Source organism: Neofelis nebulosa, chromosome 16 (genome assembly GCF_028018385.1).
Source record: "Neofelis nebulosa isolate mNeoNeb1 chromosome 16, mNeoNeb1.pri, whole genome shotgun sequence".
Taxonomy (NCBI): domain Eukaryota; kingdom Metazoa; phylum Chordata; class Mammalia; order Carnivora; family Felidae; genus Neofelis; species Neofelis nebulosa.
The window spans coordinates 49,521,252-49,542,283 of NC_080797.1; the positions used below are offsets into that span (position 1 = coordinate 49,521,252).

At 48.6% G+C, this 21,032-nt stretch overlaps 1 protein-coding gene and 1 long non-coding RNA gene across 4 annotated transcripts in view; one reads left to right on the top strand and one right to left on the bottom strand.

The window, feature by feature from the left end:
- Positions 1-994: 994 nt before the first annotated feature.
- LOC131497211 (uncharacterized) lies at positions 995-2,764 on the top strand. Its single transcript, XR_009254810.1, has 3 exons — positions 995-1,878; positions 2,049-2,487; positions 2,531-2,764. It is a non-coding gene; the product is annotated as an uncharacterized LOC131497211 (long non-coding RNA).
- TBX4 (T-box transcription factor 4) overlaps positions 2,632-21,032 on the bottom strand; it is a 32,463-nt gene continuing 14,062 nt past the window's right edge. For 2 of the 3 annotated variants that reach the window (XM_058703283.1, XM_058703282.1), the window contains exons 5-9: positions 19,650-19,797; positions 8,740-8,892; positions 7,692-7,780; positions 7,330-7,565; positions 2,632-4,844 (exon numbers count right to left, since the gene is read on the bottom strand). In XM_058703283.1, the coding sequence (XP_058559266.1) occupies positions 4,225-4,844; positions 7,330-7,565; positions 7,692-7,780; positions 8,740-8,892; positions 19,650-19,797 (1,246 nt within the window). In that variant the 3' untranslated portion in view covers positions 2,632-4,224. The remainder of the gene's footprint in view (positions 4,845-7,329; positions 7,566-7,691; positions 7,781-8,739; positions 8,893-19,649; positions 19,798-21,032) is intronic. The other variant, XM_058703285.1, reaches the window with a different exon arrangement.

Genomic DNA, 21,032 nt, shown 5'->3' on the forward strand with positions numbered 1-21,032 from the left:
AAACTATCTAATCTCCAAACTGCTTGCTTTTTTTCTACTCTTTCTTCAAGGAGAGAAGGAAGAACACAGTCACATAAAACAGAGTCCTTCATCGCCTGCTTCTCAGGAGACAGTTCTTTCCCTTTTCATCCCAGGCCTGTTTCTGATCTCTGATGGGCTCGCACTGAAAGCTCCAGCAGGCCCCTCTAATCAGCTGCGACAGACGCTGCAGTTGCTTGGGTCGCCCATCGAAATTGAATTGATTACCCGGCCCCTTGCCATTTTGTTCTGCACACAATTGCTTAATAGCTGTCACCTTGGCTTTCAGTCCCAACCGGCTGCAGGCTGACTGGTTCCCATTACTCAGGATGGCCAGTGCAAGTTCATCACCTTTACAGGATGTCCCTGATTGATTCCGTATGCCTGGGAGACCTGTAATATATTTGCATAGGAGCAGGGCGTCGCTGGGGGACGTAATAGAAATCTCTGGGCTGCAGGGACTGCCAGATTTAGCTGCGGGCTCGCCATATTTGAATCATTACAGGGCTTCTTGTCGGGAGTCTGGCCTCTGCTGACATAGCTGCTAATGAATTTGTAAAATTTTCTAAAAATACAAAACAACCCAGCCTGTCCTAACCTTTGCTGTCGCCACCTGCTGCCTGGGTGGGGAAGGCAAACAGAACCAGGCTTTTCCTGCCTGAGCTTGTGCTGGTCTTTTGAAATGACAGTCTCCCCCTCCCCACTCCCGTGCCCTGCCTGCCAACTGGGGCTTGGAGGGGGACATCTTTCAAGTGAAATCCTTTGCACTGGGAACTACTTCAATTAGACAGCAGGGGGAATGTTAACATGCCCTCCGGCCTTTTAAGTGGGTTTTAATTTTATGTTGTAAGATAAGACCCTGCAAGGCTGGGGCTGCTACTTCTCCAGCAGGCTCCATTAGTGGGGCAAGCTGAGGCCTCTTGACCCCCTGAGGCCCAGCCAAGACTGGAAGTTGGTTTGGTTTTTTAACAATTTGTCAGTCTGCTCCAGCTTCTCTTTCATTCTCCATTTTGTTATTCCAGGCTCTTCTGTTGTTGGAGGGCAGTTGGGTAGCTGAGCTGCAGCTAAGAGCCTAGCCCAGCTTCACCAAGTGGCTGGCTCTGGGCTGGTGATCAGAGGCTTGGGGGCTGCCTGCCTATGGCCTCACAGCTGAATATTCATCTTCCCCCCCCCCCCCCCCTTCCAACGCAGGGCGCTGTAGAAGCAGACACTTTTCATGTGGCAGGTTTCTGGCCCGATGATGTATGACCTGTTGGCGCTACTGAATGGTGCCCTTTGTTCCAGGGTATCCCATGTGCCCCCTTTTTATTGACTTGTTGATTCAGAAGGGCAGGAAAGTTCCACAAATCCCACTTCAGGCCTTGCTCTCTAGCCATGCCCAGGTGGGAAAGCCCCAGGACTTCATGCTTCCCAGAAAGCTGGTAGGAAGATATGGGCTGCTTAGACTCAGAATATCCCATAAGAGACAGACAGCTTTCTTTACCTTGGATTCAGGCAACTGTGTATCTGAAGAGAGGCTGGGAACCCACGTCTAGCTCCCAGCCCTCTGCCTGGGGTTCTAGAAGGTGTGGAGTGTTCCAGAATGCAATCCACCCAGAAAGAAAAGAACAGAGCAGGTGTGAGTTAGGATGAACCCACCACTTCTCTGTGTCCTAAGCCCAGGTTCAGTTAAGTTTTTCTCTGTGACCAAAAAGCCCAAGGTGGGAGCCAACAGCCAAGGAAAGAAGGAGCTTGGCTTCCTTCTGCAGGAGGAAGTCCACCCAGAGAGCAGCCCTAAAGCCACAGGAAAGGACTCTGGGGAAATAGGAGACAAGGTGGACTTTTTATCCAGCAGGAAATCTCATCTTCATCCTGATGAAGGTATGGATTTAAAGAACACCCTTACCCTTGTCTTCTTTTCTCCTGGCTTCCTAGACCAATCTGCAGTGGAGATGGTGGGTGACAATGAGGGGAGGGGGCAAGAGGCAAGGCGTTGTAAGGAGGGAGCCCCAACACACCTCCTGACACCAGCCTCTCTTCTAATCTAATAGGGTGGACTGGATTCATCTCCTTTCTTGCCACTCCATCTTGTGACCAAGCTTTAGGGATCTGGTTGAGGAGGAGGATGCAGAGGTCTCTTCCAGGCCTTGAATCCTTTCTCTAGGGTACAGGTGGCTGATGAGCTCATACATCTGACTGCTCTGGAAAGCCTCAGGTTCTCACTCCAACCTGCTCTTCAGTTCCTCATCTGAAGAAGCTGCACAGATCCCACCAAAAATTCCCTACGTGTAAGACCACCTCCTCCAAACCACCAGGTTGTGTGCTGACTACTGAAATGTGACAGATTCTTGTGTACTGCCTGCCTTGCCCTTCTGGGGTCTTTGTGGACCCTGAAATCCAGACCCATCATCTGCAGAGTAGCACGAGATCAAAGATACAGCTGTTCCGTTGGTCCTAAATTCCTTCACTCTAGGCTCAGAGGCCTATAGTGTATAGTGTATTAATAGTGTATAGTGTATTACTCTGAGCATAGTGTAAATGCTCAGAGGCACAGAAGAAATACCAGCAAAAGGGAGGATGAGACCATTGCTGAGCCAAGAAATGACAAGTCAGTAGTAAAGAGCATCCACACACTTCACAGTTGTAAAATGGCTTTATGTTCTGATATGTAAAATAAAATGTCCATGCTATATAACAAAACACTTGAAGTTCCATACCCCCTGTTGGCTAATGTGTCTTTCTAATAAAGTTTAATCTGTGGTGTGTATGTTTATATATATATATATATATATATATATTTATTTATTTATTTATTTATATATTTATATATTTATTATTTATTTATTTATATGTTTTATCTAAACCATTCTTAGTTTTTAACATCAAATGTGTAATAAAATTTTAAATAGATGTCTTTCCAAATACCCCCTCCAGCGTTCATTTTATTAGGTTTATTCATTTGTAAAAAGCAAAGCTGAATTTGACATGTGGCCTGCATTTGTGAGATATATATATATATATATTTATTTATTTATATATATATAATATATAAATAGCTATTCAGCATGCAAAGAGTTTAGTGATTTCCCAAATTTGATTACAGAGTTCATACCAGCCCCATGGATGGTCTGGTGACGTTCGATGCTAAAGAGCTGGGCTGGGGACTACACGATTCACCTCACTGGAGAATCATCCTTGCTCTCTGAGCTCACTGGCTGAATTTACTGGAAGAAATGAATGCTTTCTCAATTCTTGTTTTTATTTCTGTTGGGCTGTCTTGCTCCAGAGGCGAGGATTTTCTGGGAGAACAGGCTCTGCCTGGCGGCAGCTCCGATGTGACCTCCTGGGGACGTTGCCAGGTGAAGTGTGTTTCACAATTGCCAGTCACAGGATGCAGATGGTCCCTGAGAGGCCGAGTCTTATGCACCGGAGAGTGAGAAGCTATATGTCAGGGACGGAGGGGAAGGGCTTGGTACTGTATAAGAAAACCTGAATGATGACAGAGATGCTATTGGCTGCATTTTCCCTCCTCTTGAAGGAAAAAAAACCTTTTTTAATACTCATCAGGTAGCACTTAGCACATGACCTTCTCTGAAAATCATCCCTCCGACCTCAGAACTCCAGGGATCAGTTTCCAGGCCAGTAACTGAGCAGTCAGCTCTACTCTCAGAGCAGGCTTTTGAGGCTTAGCTGAGTGCACGTCTCAGGTAGTCTCACAGAATCTCCAGAAGCCAAAAGAGTGGGCCTCCTGTCCCCCAAACAAGATTTTCAGCTTCTTTGCTAACAGAAGGCCAGGAGCTCTAAGATGTGCACAGAGCCCTCCCACCCCAGCAGTGAGAATCTTCCCCCAACTTTCCCTATGAGAGAGACTGCACCACCTGGCCCCTGAGTAAATCAAAGATTATATTATCCAAATCTCTAAATAACTCGCATGAATTCTCTACTCCCATCCCACCCATGCACATGTCAAGACACGTGAGATAACAGTGGACCCAGGTCCCGCAGCCAAAATCGCTTCTTAGATAATTGTAGTTTTTTTTTCTTGTCATGGCCTCAATTGTATATCAGAAGATAGATGCTCTCCAAATGTACAAATACACACACACACACACACACTCATACATCACACCCTCTGAAATACCTTCCTGTGTTTCTTGGTAGTGCAGGCCACCCACAGAGGTTAACACTGGATCAACATGGTCCTGGGGCTGTCGAGAGACATGGGAGTCATCCGTCAGTCCAATTCTCTACAGTTCCCATTCCTGAATGGTATTGTAAGGAAGCCTCCCGGGACAAGGAGAAGCTTTGAGAGTAGAGAAACTCATTGGCAGCATTCAAGTGTGGAGAGGGTGGCTTCCTCTCGCACACTGCAGGGAGGCCTCGCTCCCTGGGGAAGGAGGCGGCGGGCCCCCGCTCCCGGACCTGAGACTGTGAGAGCTGATTGTAGACGCTGAAGTGGGTGTTTCCTGGTGGCTGGGAGCTCTGACCAGAGATAGTAGGCAGCCGAGGCATCATAGTGGTGGCGGTGAAGTGTGTGGGGAAGGATTGGTAAGGCACAGTCTCCATCGTCTGAACGCTGTAGCTTGTGTACGGTGAGACCGATGTCCACATGTTACAGCTCAGTGGGGGTGGGGGCAAGTCGTCCACACCAGACACCCCAGCAATCTCGGGCCCTGAACCTGAGTACATACAGGCTTCTCTTGGGGTCACCTCACTGCAGTAGGAGGGGCTCAGCATCTGTTGGTCATAGGGAGGGGGAGAGCGGAAGTAATGATCCTCCCCCACCGCAGGGGGAGCCTCCAGATAGGATCGCTTGCAGGGCAGGTCCAGGTGTCGGGCACTGTCTGCTGGAAGACAAAGAAACCTTCAGGAAGGGCCATTTCTACCAACCCAGGGGCCCAGAACACCCCTTGTGGATGCCAGGACAGCCTACCCTTGCCATTCAGGGCTTGCCCTGCCCCATGTTGCCATGGTACTCCCAGAACCATTTTAATCAGCAACAGCTTTTATGAGGTGGTGGCAGCCAAGAAATGGTCAGATTATGGACACTGCTCAAAGGCCACAGGGGATACCACATCAGTGGACATTGAGTGATGTGGTTAGCCAGGCGGCATATAGCTTTCATCCTTTGCCACCCTGACTCTCGGGGATGGTAAGAGGCCTTAATGTGCATTAGCATTCTTAGGCTAGGCCCACCCTGGCCAAGGAAAGTGGAGGCAATTGCCAGGCCAAACCAGGCCCAGAGGCCACATCTGTCTGAATTAGCCAGAAAATTAAAGCCACAATGTTTCTGCCTTAATCCTCAGCTCCCAGGAAGGCCTTAGCAAGCCAAAGCTACTCGCAGGCACGTTCCTATTACTTTTAGAAGAAGAAGTAAACACTACATATGTTCAAAGAAATCCCGGCAGATTGTTATTATACAGATTCCAACACAACAGTATTTACAAAATTAAGAAATGGAGTTGATAATAAGTAAAAGGTGACTTCTACTTTTAAGGCTAAACATACTCTCTTTGGGGAAAGATGACATCAGCTGCCCCAAACCATGTATGCATGTCTTTCAACCTCCTCAACCATGACAGCTTGACTCTCTGGAGTGTCACATCCTCCCGTGGGACCCAGGGATGACCCAGGCCTGAAGACTTGGGCAAAAGACCACTAAACAAATTTAAGAACACTCGTCCAGAGGCTTAACTTGGCCTCCCTCCTTCTGTTTTCTCTAGGGATTCATTCTGGGAGCTGTGTGTATGCACAGGGCAGGGTGGCCTGGGGGATGAGTGGACTGAGTTTGAAGGCCTGCACTCATCTCTCCACTCTTCCCCTCTGGAAGCATCTTCCCTGAAAAGGAGAAACTTGCCTCTCTTTCACCCAGCTCTCTCACCCTTACTCATCCCTCCTTTCTCTCTTCTCTCCAAATTCTTCCTTCCTCTCAAGAGCACTAAGCTCTTGGACCTGCGAAGTGGCCCAGTGACTCTAGGTCAGGAGTGAGCAAACTTTCTCTGTAAAGGGCCAGATAGTAGACATTTTAGGCTCTGTGGGCCGTAACAAAATCTTTTGCAGCTATTTGACCCTGCTGTTATCACACGAAGGTGGCCATGGACAGTAGTTGAGCAAATGCATATGTCTGTGTTCCCATAAAACTTTATTTATGGATATTAAAGTTTGAATTTCATATAATGTTCACATATCATGAAATAGTCATCCTTTGACTTCTTTCAACTACTAAAAAAATGTAAAACCATTTTTTATGGCTCACAGGTTGAACAAAAACAGACAATAGTCCGGATTTGGATCAAGGGCCACAGTTTGCTAACCCCTGCTCTAGGCCATTCATTCTAACAGGACTAGAGCAGCAGATACTCAGAACTCTACCAGCTGCTCCCTAGGAGCTAGAGAGAACATTCTGGATTGTAAGCAAAAGTCCCTAAAACCCATTCCCAAGAGAATCTCAGGGTCCCTGAGGGTTCTTCTGGTGTAAACACCAATCATCTGTATTTTATATATGGAGAAACTGAGAACTGCTACCAGAGCTCAGATGTGCCAGTTCCCAGCTCAGGGCTCTTCTTCTCCAAAAGAAGAAGAAAACATTTCTTTTGCTTGTCTTCCTGGCTCCCAATCTACATCCACAGTAGTTTATTTCCATTCTCAAGAAGCCTTTCCATTCTCATGACTCTGGGTCATCCGTGTTTTAGGATTGAAGTTGCTTTGATAAATGACAGCCTCAATCTCAAAATCTCTGGACTAGGATGCTTCAGCCTCCTCCCATGCTTAGAGATGGAGTCCAGCTGACTTTGTGTGATCTGCCCATCCCGTGGAGGCTCTGAAAGCAGTGGCTATAAAGCAACATCTGAAATGGGGGAGGGGTACCAGTGTCTGGGGACACCAAGACCACAAGCTGTCTCTGAGGATTCTGAAGTGTACATTAAAATCAAGAATTGGGGCACGTGGGTGGCTCAGTCGGTTAAACGCCTGACTTCGGCTCAGGTCATGATTTCGCGGCTTGTTTGCTTTGGGCTCTGTGCTGACAGCTCGGGACAGCTCGGAGCTTGGAGCCTGCTTCAGATTCTGTGTCTCCCTCTCTCTCTCTGCCCCACCCCAGCTCATGCTCTGTTTCTCTCTGTCTCAAAAATAAACATAAAAAAGATTTTAAATCAAGAATCAATATTCCTGCATGGGGCCTGACCATGGTCCCTAACCTTTCAGGCTTATTCTCCCAGGCCACACAATAACCAGGTGCGTGTGTGTGTACCCATGCATTCGTGGAAAGTGTTTGTAGGAAGAGCTTTATCCCTCCTCTGACCCTCTAGGGCTTCCAGACTTGGAGAGAACTACCTCGTCTTTTCAGGCAGTGATAGAAGAGACTGGAGTCCCTCTGGGCTGGGAAGGTGTTGAGGGGAAGGTCCTGTGGCTCGGCCGCAGCAAACTGCACGTGAGCACCATTCTCGTACTGGTAGTGCTGGAGCGCCTGGTGGGTACCATGCAGGGGGCTGACGTCAGGCTTGGCTGAGAGCTGGGTGGAGACAAGCCTCTGTCTCATGATGCTTTTTGAGATCACAGGATATTCTTTGCTGGAGGTGTGGGAGGACAGTCAGAGGGAGACAGGAAGAGAGTAAAGATACTTTGAGGGTTACCAGGTCTGTGTGCCTGAACCCAGCCAGCCTCCCCTCCCTACCCCCCCGGCCTGGCAGCCCCACCTCTGTAGTCGGGCCACACGCAGGTCGCTGTCGTCACTGCCCCGGAATCCCTTGGCAAAAGGGTTGTTCTCAATTTTCAGCTGTGTGATCTGTCAGGAGAGGACACACAGAGTCGCTGGCGTAGAGGGCTGGGCTGGCTTTGGGCCCTCCCCCACTGCCCCAGGCACATTCAGAGCCTGGGTAAGTTGCACACCCAAGCCCAAGACCAGCTGCAGTCTTGCTGGGTCCTCCTTGGCCTCACTGTTCACATATGGCTCCTTGCTAGCTTTCATCCATTCTACTAACTTCAGACCTTCTGATTCTGTCTCCTGTCTTCCTGTCCCACTGTGCCTGGAACAGCTTCCCATCTGTGTCACCCTTGTCCAGTGCAACTGCCACCTCAGCTTCCAAGTGACCGTACAAATCTGACTGTCAATGTTCTGCCTAAAATTTGCCACAGCCTATGGCCCTTCCCCATATGGGACCTCGCCAGTCCCAATATGCATGATGTGAAAAGAGCCCCAAGAAGGGTAGCATGGGCAAAGGCAGAGAGACAGGGGACAGCAGCCTGTGCAGGGGTCTGGAGGCAGTTTGGGACGGTCAGGCTATGGAAGGGGGTGTAGGGTGGGAGGCGGACCTCTCTGACTGCAGCCTGGGAATGGCCTCCAGAAGGCTCAGTCCTGGCTCTTCTACAGCTGACAGTACCCTGGGCTCCTTTCCCCATTCTCTCCCCTTCCTTGACAGGCCAGAATCAACTTTTAAATCCCACCAGGGAGAAGAAGTTTGTAGAACAAAATGGCTAACTAACACTCAAGCCACAGGGCAAGATCCATGTTCTTGGCTTCTACAGTTGCCAACTTGGTCCATTCTCCATAATTACTTTGCACTGAAGATTTAGGGGTCTGGTCTACTTTCCTGTTCATCATCCAATTTCTCACTGCTCTGAGGGACAATATAGGTGTCTGGGACATCTCAGCTGCACTGCATGGGGACGTCACTTCCTGCCTTTCTGTAGTAGCACAGAAATGCCAGGCAGCATCAGCAGTGGGGGCTATGGGGGTGGCCGTACCTTGTGATTCTGGTAGGAGGTCACAGAGATGAAGGAAGTCTCTGGGAACACATGGGTGCAGAAGGCTGTGTTTTTGGAGCCAAAAGCATTGTTCTCATCGGCCTTCACGATGTGTAGCCGTGGCTGGTACTTGTGCATGGAATTGAGGATGATCTGGAAGAGAAGTGTCTCTTTCTGAGCTCCAGGTCTCCACCCTGGTCTCAGTCAGCTGGCCTTGGGCTGGCTTTCATTCTCCTAAAAGCCCAGGCTCCAGGGCCTGACTACGGCCAGAAAGGTGCTAATGCTCCCAAGTGAAGAACAAGGTCCCCGAGCACCAGTTCAGCCCCCATGGTCCCCACTGAGCCTCTCTGCTCTGGAACCAAAACCTGGCCTTCCTAATGGCACAGATTGTTTTACTGCAGTAATGGAGAACCAAACATTTAAAAGCTCAAGTGACCTCAGTATATTGTAGCAGGTGGAATTCCAAGCCGTAGGCAAAGTCCCAGGGTGCCACTGACTTGCTGTGTGACCTCAGGCAAATCACTGGACTTCTCTGAGCCCCAGCTTTCATATTTGTAAAATGGAATCCTAATATATAACTTACCCCTCAGGTTTCCTGCTTCAATTGACTCTTTACCCAGATCCTCTCATTCTTCTCCCACCTCTCCTGCTCCTCCCCACTCCCCATCATGTGACTGGCCTTTCTTATGGATACCTGACTGGGTGTGCAGAATGGCCGAGGAGCGGAGGAAAGAGTCCCACTCTGACTCTTTTCCATCTGTCTCAACATTTGCAGAGGCCTGTGGAAGGGATGCCGGGGAAACCCAGCTACATCCTGCCCTCAGACCTGCCCAAGACACCTCACAGCCTGGGGAGAAGCTCCATCGTGGGCTAGAATTCCAGGTGCCGAGGTAGGAGACAGCAAAGTTCCAGAAATAATGCCAGAGAAAGCCGGAGGCCCCAGGAACCTACTGGCCCTTGGGGATGCCTGGGACTGGGGAGGAGGGCCACCCCACCAGACACGAAGAGCCCAGGAGGCTTGGCCCCAGAGCCCCGGGAGTAACACACAGTAGTTGCTGCTCCAAACCTGCTTCATTCAGCTGTGCCCCACGGTAGCGGCTGAATCATATGCCATTAAAATGTATTTTTTATCGTTGACATTTGCCAGACGCCCTCCCCATTGGAGGCAGGACCAGGAATTTGGGGCATTTTATCAGCACCGCTGCTTTTGTTAACCCTTTGGCTCCTATCCTGGCTGGGCAAGGCCAGCTCTCTGGCCCCATTACTCTCTCACTTCCTTTCTTTCCTTCCTTTCCTTCCAAGAGTGCCCTTTCTTGGGTTAGCCCTGCTGGCTCCCACCTTTCCCCATTCCCAGTGACAGGCCTGATGCTGAAGCTTGTTGCAAGATTAAACCCTTGAGTGACCAGACTGCCAAAAGAAAGGCCAGAGCCAGGCTCTTCCATGGAAAACCAAGGCAGAAGTCTTAGTCTGGGAAGCACACGCTGGGGACAGAGACAGCCCAGAGGGCAGGCTCAGCTGAGGAAGTAGGTGGGTCAGGAGCTGGGCTGTGGCCTCTGGATTTCCCTGGGCTCCTCAGTTTGGCCTGGTAGCTTCATCCAGTAGGAGCTTGCTTTTTTGCCTTCTGCACTGGTTGTACCCCACTAAACCCCAGTGACAAACTTCTGGACTTTCTCAGGGCAGGTACAGAGCACTCCAAACCTCAAGCCAGGTCCTGCAGCTGGGGACCCACTGCTCAACTGGGAGCCAGCCAGATTAAAAAAAAAAAAAACAACAACAACTCAGGGTGGACACAAGTTCTCCCTTGGGAAACCTCAATGGACATCCATTTCTAGGAGGCTGGGGAGAGGGGCTGGAACTTGGGAAACACCTCCCAGTCCTTTTGGGTTACTCTGTCAACCTGCACTGCTCCCAGCTGCAGGAGTCCACAAAGGACCTACGTTCCCAGAACTAAATACCTGGGAGGTGGCCTGGATGCATCCAGAAGTCCCCAGATTCCCACCTCTGGGCCTTTTCACATGAAGTTCCTTCTGCTCAATTTTCCTTTCCCATTCTCTCTCACCTTCTAGGGCAATCATCTCAAGGCCTAACTCTTCTGGGAAGCCTTCCCAGATTACTAGGTCCTGTTCTGAACTCCTGATGCTGACTGAAACTTCCTCCCTGTGCACTGTCTGCCTGGCTGTTGTGTTGCTTCCTAGTGGCCTCCTATTTCTTCTTGTCCCTTCAATTAAACTATAAACCCCTCAAGAGAAAGGGCCATATCTTTTACTCCTTTTGTACCTCTAGGCTCCTTTACCCCAAAACAGGAACTAGTAAGTACAAGGCAGGGTTACAGGACTGGGGAGACTTGGGCCATGATCACAAGCTCCCTGTCCCTTCCTCTCCTGTCTTTCTTTGCTCACTAGAGACAAGGTAACCTCTGAGGCATTTTTCAGGTGAAACACAGTGATTAAACATGTGTGCAGACAACCTCCCCATGAGCACTTGCACACTGCAGTTCCCTGGCCACGCTGGCTCTCCTAGGGCAGGGAGAGCACAGACACTGGACTAACAGACCCAAGGCAGATGCAGGCATCTGCATGGTGAGGCTGGGCTATCCCTTCAGGACACCTTCAGACCAATGACAGCATCCACCCTGCTCCTCTGCCAACTGGGCAGTCACAGGCTGTGTTAGTCCAGCCAGAGTCCTAGGTATTATCGACTCCCCTGCTCCTCACTGTCGCTCACCTCCAGGTCCAGTCAATGACCAAGTCCTGTGACTCCATCTGCAGGATAAAAACCTCTCCATTACCCCACACACCCTTGATCCAGGCCCACCATCTCTCTCCAGGTTTGGGACCACCTCTTCCCTGTCTATATCTATTTCCTCTCCATCTTCACATGCCATGCATCAGATCAGGTCACTCCCCTGATTAGAACCTTCCAGTTCACCCAGGAACACTGCACACTGCTTGAGAGAGGCACCTTTTGTAGTTTCTCCTCTTGCCTCCCATGTTCCCCTCCCCCACTTCCTGCCAGCATTTAGAGCTCAATAAATGTCATATCTATAATGGGGTTCCCTCTTGCCCCTTGGGGTTCCCTCTTTGATGGTTCCTTTTGATGGTTCCCTCTTGCCCCTTGGGTTAAAAGCCAAACTCCTTAGCCTATCAGACAAGGTCCTCTATTGACTGAGGTGGAGAGATTGCCAAACACACCTTTTAGGGGAGGGAACCAGACTAGCTGGCAGGGAAAACTGGGAAGAGAGAAACTGCCTGCAGGGGCAGGAAGGAGCCACTAGGGGGGTGCAATCCCAGACACAGAGAAGTCAAGAAGGGTCCAGAAGCTTCTATGGATTTCTGTTCACCAGTGATAAGTCTTGAGCAAGCTCTTCCCCTCCAGTCCCTATCTATAAAGTGAGGCCTTCAACTAAGAAGTGGTCCCAAACACCCCTTCTAACTTGGACAGTCTGGAACCTGGACAGGTGTCTGGAAGAAAGTCCCCTCATTGAACCAGTGCAAATATAAAGTGGAGCCTCAGCCCCAACAGCCCAGGAGAATGTGAAACCAACTCCGTGACTCACACCTGGCTTTACTCGGAAGTTCCCCAGGCGCCACATTAATCTCTTTTGCCAGAGTCTCACATTTATATTTGTGGCAGAGGATGCTGGGCCAAATGGACCAGCCACATCAACAAACCCCACTACATGACTGGTCCCGTTATTGTTTTACAGAAATGGGATTCATTATGTTCTGGCTACAATTCAGAAGCCTGTTCTATTTTAACAACTGTGATAGTGCCAAACATCCATCTCCTCGAGAGATCTCCATAGCGTGCTTGGCCAATGAGGTCCAGATTTATCTGCATTAGAATCACAGAACATTAGGGCATGGAGAGGCAGACCTTAGAAATCATTCTAGTCCAACCTCCTAATTTACAGATGAGGAACAGGAGGCTTATAGTGGGAACGTGACTCGCCCAAGAGCACATAGCTGGTTGGAGACAGAATCCTGAGAAGATTCCAGACGACCTTCGAGAGAGCACACACTGCTCTCAACAACGTATTCAGTAACGAATAACAAAGTGTCAACCAAACACCGCATGAGATGAGGACTCACCAGGCCCTATTGTCCATCACAGAAAGCAGTGTATCTGAATGCTAGCCATACAAGTGTGGCTAATGTCCATTTTGTCATCTATTAAAACCAGATTTTCCCCTGTATCATAGTTTTACTTTCTAAGACTACCTTCTCCATCCTCCTTCTTAACCTCTCCAGTCCTGCAAACAGGGAAGGACAGAGACAGGATCTACAGCTTACATATAAAGAAGAGGAGCACCTGGGTGGCTCAGTAAGTTAAGCGTCCAACTTCGGCTCAGGTCGTGATCTCACAGTTTGTAGGTTTGAGCTCCACATCGGGCTCTGTGTTGACAGCTCAGAGCCTGGAGCCTGCTTCGGATTGTGTCTCCCTCTCTCTCTGAGAGAGTTCTGTCTCTCAAAACTGAATACATGTTAAAAAACATCTTTTTTAAAGAAGAAAAAAAGCGGAGACCCAGAAAGGTAAGTGATTGGCTGAAAGAATATCTAAACTAGAACTGAGTTAGCCAACTGATATGCCTTAGGTCTCACTCCCAGGGCAGCAACCCAGGGTTCCAGAAACCCTCTGCCTTCTCCCACAGTCTCTGCACTAGCAGCCAGTGTTTATGGAGCATAGCCTAGGTGCCAGGCCCTGTGCCGAGGAACCTACACACATCATGTAATTACTCTTTACAACATCTCTGTAAAGTAGACATTATTATTAGACCCACTGACTGTGGCTCAGGGAGGTGAAGGAATTTTCCCAACCTCAGACAGCCAGTGGGAGGCAGAGCTAGAATTGATACTAATTTCTGAGCCTGAGCTCATATGTGTACCTGGCCAGGGGCACCAGGCCTGATCTGGAGTGTATGGGGCATCTGTATCTCCCAACACATCCAGCAAGGGCTTGGCACATTGTCAGGGCTCAGCAAATGTGGGAGAAAAAGAGGAAAAGAGGGAGATCAGTAGCTCTGAGTCCCTACTGACAAGTTGACAGCATAAGCTTTGGAGGGATGTCAGCCCCTGGTGGAGGACATGCCTTCTCTCTCTAAACACCAAATACCACCCCCTTCAGCCGGTTCACTCATTCGCTTACTGCTTACCAGCATCCACTGTTCCAGACACAGTAACAAGCAGTAGGATACAATGGTGATTTAACCTTATGGTTTCTGGGGTGCCTAGGTGGCTCAGTCAGTTAAGCATCTGACTTCGGCTCCAATCATGATCTCATGGTTTGTGGGTTCCAGGCCCCTGTTGGGCTCTGTGCTGACAGCTCAGAGCCTGGAGCCTGCTTCGGATTCTGTCTCCCTCTCTCTCTGCCTCTCCCCCGCTCTGTCTCACTCTTTCAAAAATAAACAAACACTAAAAAAAAAATTTTTTTTAATAAATAAATAAATAAACCAAAAGCAAGCAAGCAAGCAAGCAAACAAAAACCTTATGGTTTCCTATCTGGTGGGGAAGTCACACAGTAATCCAAAAACCAAGCAAAAGTAAGTAGTGAGAAAATGTACTGGAAGGAAGACTGCATTTATAATAGTAATGAACAAGATGAAATACCTAACAGAAAACGTGTGGGACCTTATGAAGAAAACTTGAATATACTTTGGAAAGAGAAAAAAGAAGACTTCAACCAAGAGAAGGGTATTCCTATTAATCCTCCCTAAGTAAAATTAGAATTTCAAGCAATTCTAATAAAAATACAAATAAGTTTCTCAACAATATAAGCTGATTCTAAAGTTCATATGAAAAAAATAGATAAGACTAGCCAAGAAAACGCTGAAAAAAAAAAAAAAAAACCAAAACAGCAACGGGGGACCAGCTCTGCCAGACACTAAAACCTATCATGAAGTCTCAACAGTTAAGGCACTGGCACATGAACAGACACAAATTCATATGGGGATTTAGTGCACAGAAATAAGGCATGCTAAGCCAAGTAGGAAAGAGAAACAGTCAATTGCTGGTGTCGGGACAACTGGATGGCTCTTTAGAAAAAAAGAAAAGTTGGATTCACACCTCATATCGAATGCCAGAAAAAATTCCAAAAGGATCAATGGTTTAAATGTAAAAATAAATCCATAAAATACTAGAAGAAAACACAAGAAATTTTCCTTACAAGTACGGAGTGGATAAGGGCTTTAAACTAGTCAAAATGCAGAATCCATAAGGATAGAGCAATACATTCAGTCAAAAACTTCTGTGTGGGAACACCACAATAGGTAAAATCGAAAGGCAAATGACAAACTGGGGAAACATCCGAGCAACTCCTAACACGTATAAAAGCTAAATTCTCCTAATTTATAAAACCTTCTAGAATTAATAAATGTTCAAAAATCTGAGAGAAAAAATGAGCAAAGGATAGAGACAGACGTTCACAGAAAGGGAAAAAAGATGCCTGACCTTAGTCATAATAAAGGAAATACAAATTGAAACTACAACCAGTATCTATATTTTACCCATCAGACTGGCAAAAGTCTAAAACTTTGTTCTCCCACCCTGTTGGTGAGGCTACAGCAATGGTGGGAATTATACATCAGTTAAAACCCTGATGGAGGGTGAAACTATGAATTACAAATCCAAATACCTTCTGACCAAGCAGCTTATCACACAGATATACTTGACACACGTGTAAAATGATATATGTAGAAATTTAATTAAAAGTGCAAAAATAGGGGCGCCTGGGTGGTTCAGTTAGTTGAGCATCTCACTTCGGCTCAGGTCATGATCTTGACATTTGAGGGTTCGAGCCCTGTGTAGGGCTCTATGCTGACAGCTCAGAGCCTGGAATCTGCTTCAGATTCTTTGTCTCCCTCTCTCTCTCTCTGCCACTTCCCCGTTTGCACTCTGTCTCTCTACCTCTCTAAAATAAATAATAAACATAAGAAAATTTAAAGATACGTAGATAAAAGAGCAAAAATAGGCATCTTAATTTCTTCAGTAAGGACTGGCTACATAATTTATGAAAGAAATGTGCACTGAAAAAGAAATGCAGCTGTAAAAAAAGGAAAAAGGAAGCTCTATACGAACAGAATGATCTCCATTTTATACTGTTTACAACGCAAGGTGCAAAAAGTGTTTATAGTATGCTACCTTTTGTGTATAAAAGAAAGGATTTGAGATTCTGTATTTTGCTTGTATATGCAAAAAGAAATGCCAAAAAGAAATTAGGAACAACGGTTATGGGTGGCAGGGATTGAAAGAAACTGGGCGGATAGGGAACCAAGAGGAGAAAAATGGTTCATTACAGACATTTTTATTCATTCATTGATTGATTTTTAAGCCATGTGACTGTATTTCCTATGCAGAAATAAACTTGATAAATAAGTATAAAACTCTTAGTGTGGTAAGTACTAGGACAGAAAGGTGCGTGGCACTCTGAGAGCCAGAGTGGGGACCCTGAACCATCTCTCTGAAGAGGTGGCATTTGAGGTTGGATCCCAAGGCTCAGGAGTAACTAACTAGGTGAAGAGCCATGTGGCCAGAGGAGAAAGTAGCATACAGAGGGGACAAGTGCGTGCGCCACTTTGTGACCAAGAAGCTGCAGCCCACACCCCAGCCTGGAGCTAACTCGGCCTCTGGAACCATTAGACTTTCTGCGTCAGAAATCATTTGCTGGTCTTCCTCCTCAGCAATCTGGGAGTCCTGGGACATAAGAGGTGGTGAAGGCCATTCCTTCTCTCTCTCTCTCTCTCTCTCTCTCTCTCTCTCTCTGTCTCTCTCTCTGTCACACACACACACACACACACACACACACACACACACACCACTGCAGCCATCGGCTCCCGGCTTCCAGATCAGGAGAAAAGTAAGTCCCAGCCATCTCCATGTGCTGCTGCAGGATGCAGGCCCTGTCTCAGTGAAGCCCGCCTCAACTTTCTGAAGCAGCTCCTCTTTCCATTTCATGGTTACCTGGCCCAGGACCCTGCTGTGGATGGAAGGGGATGGCAGGTAGGCAGCAAGGGACAGGCAGTCTCTACAGCCAGCAGAACAGAAGTGGAACTGAATCGAGCCTTAAGGCAGCAGCTCAGTCCTAGACCCCAGCCCCCAGGATCCTTTCTGTCCCTGCTTGCACTTACTCCCAGAAACCGGTCATCATCCCTGAACCTGCCCCAGGAAGGAACAGAGGCCTTCCTCAACTACAGCAAAAGCCCACAAAGAGTTTTCTAGTCAGAACTTTGTGCCAAAACATGTGGCCATGTGGTCTGAGGGGTCCCTGTTCCCTGTATGTAGGACAGGCTGCCAAGCCCAAGCTCTCCCCGGGACCCTAGGCTGCAAAATCTCAGTTAAAATCCCTGAGATACTATGAGACCTGAGGGAAAAGTCCAAAGCTCATTTGGCTGAGAAAGGTCCTCAACGCCTAGGAGATTTTAGGGAAAACTGAAACTGGAAGAGAGCAGCACAGAATGAAGGGCTTGTTTGGGGCAAATTCATAGTATATGAGATGCCTCCTTCCCAGGCGCCTGCACTGAGAAACCAAACAGGGTGATGAAGGGCTCAGCACTCCCACTGGTGCAGGCCAATGAGCAGAAAGCCATGGTCCACATGGCTTATCTAGGAATATTTAGCTCATCTCCACAGCCCTCGCCTGCACGATCAGAAGCTGTTCCCTCTCCAGTGATAGCTGGAGATATGCTCCAAATAGCTGAAGATATGCCAGCTCAAGCCTTGGGTGCAGAAAGACAGGTGGACAAGCCAAAAGAATGTTGGACTGGGAAGAGAAGGTGTGGGTTCAAGCACGGCTCCTTTACTCCCAGCCCCTGAAACAATCACATCATCCCTGTGTCCTGCCACTGTACGCAGGGTGCTGTGACCAATAAGCTGCCTGTGCTGCGTAGGTGCGGGAATGGGGAGAAGGAAGATGCTCTGCATCCCAACCCTCTGGAGAAAGCTGCATTTGTGTCAAGAGTATCTCTATTGCCAAGGAGACATGAGTTCTTGGCAGGCATGGCAAGTGTAGCCAGGGGCAACCCCCATGTCACTAGCCCATCAAGCAGCCCAACTTGCTCAGACTCAGGACCATATGCAGGATTATTGCAAACCCTTCATGGACTCCAGTAGAGCCACCAAGGAGGCAAGCCAGGCTGGGAAAATCTACTGCTGGGCTATGAAAGCCTCTCTCCCACTTTAAAAAGCCCAGATTTTCAACCACTTGAGTCCCACCCCTACCACTTTCTGCTGGGGTGGCAGGGGTGGGGTAAAGGTAGAAGAGTCATCTGAGGCACCCCTGCAGTTGGGAACCATGATAGCAAGCTGTGCATCTGAAATTCTCACCAGAACTTTGATGCCTGGGGTACTTTTGGCCACTCGCCGAAACATCTAGCTCTTGCCAAGCTCTGTGCTCCCCCCAGTGGTCTGTCCCATGGGGTCCACATGCACATTTGGGGGCAGAGACCTGCCCACCAGCTAAGCTTCCCAACTCCAGGCACAGAGGCTTTCACTAACCTTTCCAGGTTAGTGTCATGGCCTGGGCAAGCAGAGGAGGCCAGGTAGGGGTCAACTGGGAGCAAAGTCTTGGCCAGGATAGTGCCCAGTAAGACCCAGAAGGCCCTTCTGCCCCTCGATTAAAAGGTCTTGTGCTCTAGGCAGTGGGTGCTTGGCCAACCCTTCCCATTAGATCAGTGGCTTATCTCTGCCCCCATGAGAGGTTGGGGCTGCACATTTCTGCCACCCCTCGCCCACAGCATCAGCCTGCCTTGCATGGGAAAGCCTGTGCTGCTCGCAAGATGGAAAACTCAGGGGCTAATTACATTAATTAAGTATTCTCCTACTTGCTTGTTTATAGATCACCAACTGAGAAAAAAACTAAACAGACTCTGAGAAAATTAGAAGTAAGAGCTGCCTGTCAGTTATATACCAATCAATCAGAAATGACCCATTGCTGGCATTTTCCATGAGGAACTATGATTCACAGAATTCTGATTTGCATACAACTCCCCAGAAATAGAATTTAGATATAAAAAAAGGCACATACCTGCATACCCCTCACCCCTGCTTCCCCTACCACCATCCACACTCTGAATGTTACATGTATGGCCTGGGCAACTGCATCTAGCAGCCTCTACTGCACCCATGCTCCACCCCACCCCATCCTGTACTTCCAGGGTACCGATGGGAAATGGAGAAGGGCAGGGCCTGTGCCCTGGCAGATAATACCAGGTCCCCAGGCTTCAGTTTACCACACACTTGAGCTAAAAATTTCCACATAAAACACTTTTTGTGGGCCTGCCAGAATCAGATGGGGAAAGAATGAGCCTCAGCAGCCTGGATGGGGCGTCAGCAGCAGCATCCCTGGGGCTTCAGAGTCTCTTTGGCAAGAACCAGGTCCGAGGCAAGGCCAGGAAGGAGCTGTCATCCGAGCCAGAGTGAGGCCTTCCCTTCCAGAGGGCAGGGGCTGCCAGGCCAGGCAGACGGCATACTCCAGAGAGAGGCTTTGGAACTCATAGTGACTCTTTCCCAAGAAAGTTAACTTGCCTTATGCTCCAGCAAGGCCAAATTTGGGGAACCTGACGCTGAAAGATTTGATCCAGCATCACTGTCCTTGTCATAGCTGCCATATTTAGAGCCTCCCATGTGCAAGGTGCCTCATGCATATTCTCTCAGTTGATTCTTGCAACCACGAAAGGTTTCTAGATAAGGAAACTAAGGCTCAAAAACTTGCCCAAAGTTACCCAGTTAGCAAGTGGGAGGAGAAGGATGTACATCAGAGGGACTCAGACTCTGGGCTCCTTCCTCCAACTGGCCCGGCAAGTGCCAAAGCCTGGAGCTGGATCCCCAGAGTGGATTCTCTAGAACTCCATCCCTACCTAGCCCACCCCCAGCACTGCTCAAGGACTGGCTCTCAAGGCCAGGCAGTCTCTTTCTTACATGACCGAAGGGGTCCAGGTGGTTGTTTGTGAGTTTCAGCTTCTGGAAAGAGACTAGCTGCCGCATCCAGTGGGCCCCAGTGGCAGGAGAATCGGGGTGGACATAGAGCCTTCCTGGCATGGCGGGCTCAGCCTTCCCGGCCACCATCCTGCCAACAGAACAGATGATTACAGCAGTTGATTACTCTGGGGTCTGGAAAAGCCCAGATTCCCTGTCCCCTGTTAGAGCAAATCCCCATAGACTTGAGGGGGAAAGAAAACACTGCTGGTCCTATACTCTCAATTTTGGACTTTGTGAGTAGGAGTGAGGGTCAAAAGAGAGAGCGCTGAGGAGAAGGAGCAATTATGAACCTCTTTTATTTTACTGCAGTAGAAAGAGAAAGGGAGGGTACAGACAAATGTGATTATTTACTTCAAAGAATGGGGCTAATCACAAATATATTGTGGGGCGATTTAGGCACCTCTGTGTATGTATTACAGTTACAACTTTAAAACGTTATAAATTATATTATTTGGAGGGAGCTTCTCAGAAGACCTAGACAACTTTCAAACTGCTTGTCCCCAAAAGAGTGCTCACCCCCAAGGAAATTAATTGGTAAACCTCCCCTCAGCCAGAGCCTGCTCTGAATGATAATCCAACCCAAAGAGAGAAGAAATAGAAACATGGCCCTTGGCAAGACCTGGTCACCGAATCCAGCCTCCTCAGCCAGGTCTCTGCTGGCCCCACTACCAGCCTACTGTGAAGCCCACATCCTGGCTAGCTACTGATTCAGTCAATCCCTCTTTCTCCTTGAGCACTGTCCTGGCCTCTGGGGGCAGACAGGGTACTAAGAAGGTGACCTTAGGAAAAGTAGCCTAGTGTTTACTTACCCAGCCCCTGTTTTGCCTTACAGCCCACTTGTTCCCCCCAGCCTCTTGCCAGAGGGTCCCATCATCCAACCATCAGGCAGCTGCCACTCACTCTGGATCGACAGCTTAAAGGGAGGGCTCATAGCCAGACAATGAGGAACTAAGTGGAAGAGCAGCAGAGAGATGTCATTGGATGTCTAACCATCCAATATCAAAGTCCCTCAAGCAAACACCTCCCATCCTCCTCCCCAGTGCAGCACTACCAGAGCCTAAATTCATCCAGTGTTCGTGTTCATCTGTCATCCCACAGTGTAGTCACCAATCTTGTTTGCCCATGGCTGTAGGGAGAGAACAGACTCGAAATCCACTGAACACTCAAACCCTGCAGCTCACTTTAGCGGGTGTGCAGACATTGGCCGACCCTGCGGCCTCTGTAGGCTCAGCTCCCAAGACTGCGGATCTGGGCAATCATATGAACTAACTGGTGAGTCCCTGGACCAAACATCAGGTGCAGATGGGTGTGGTGAGTGGACAG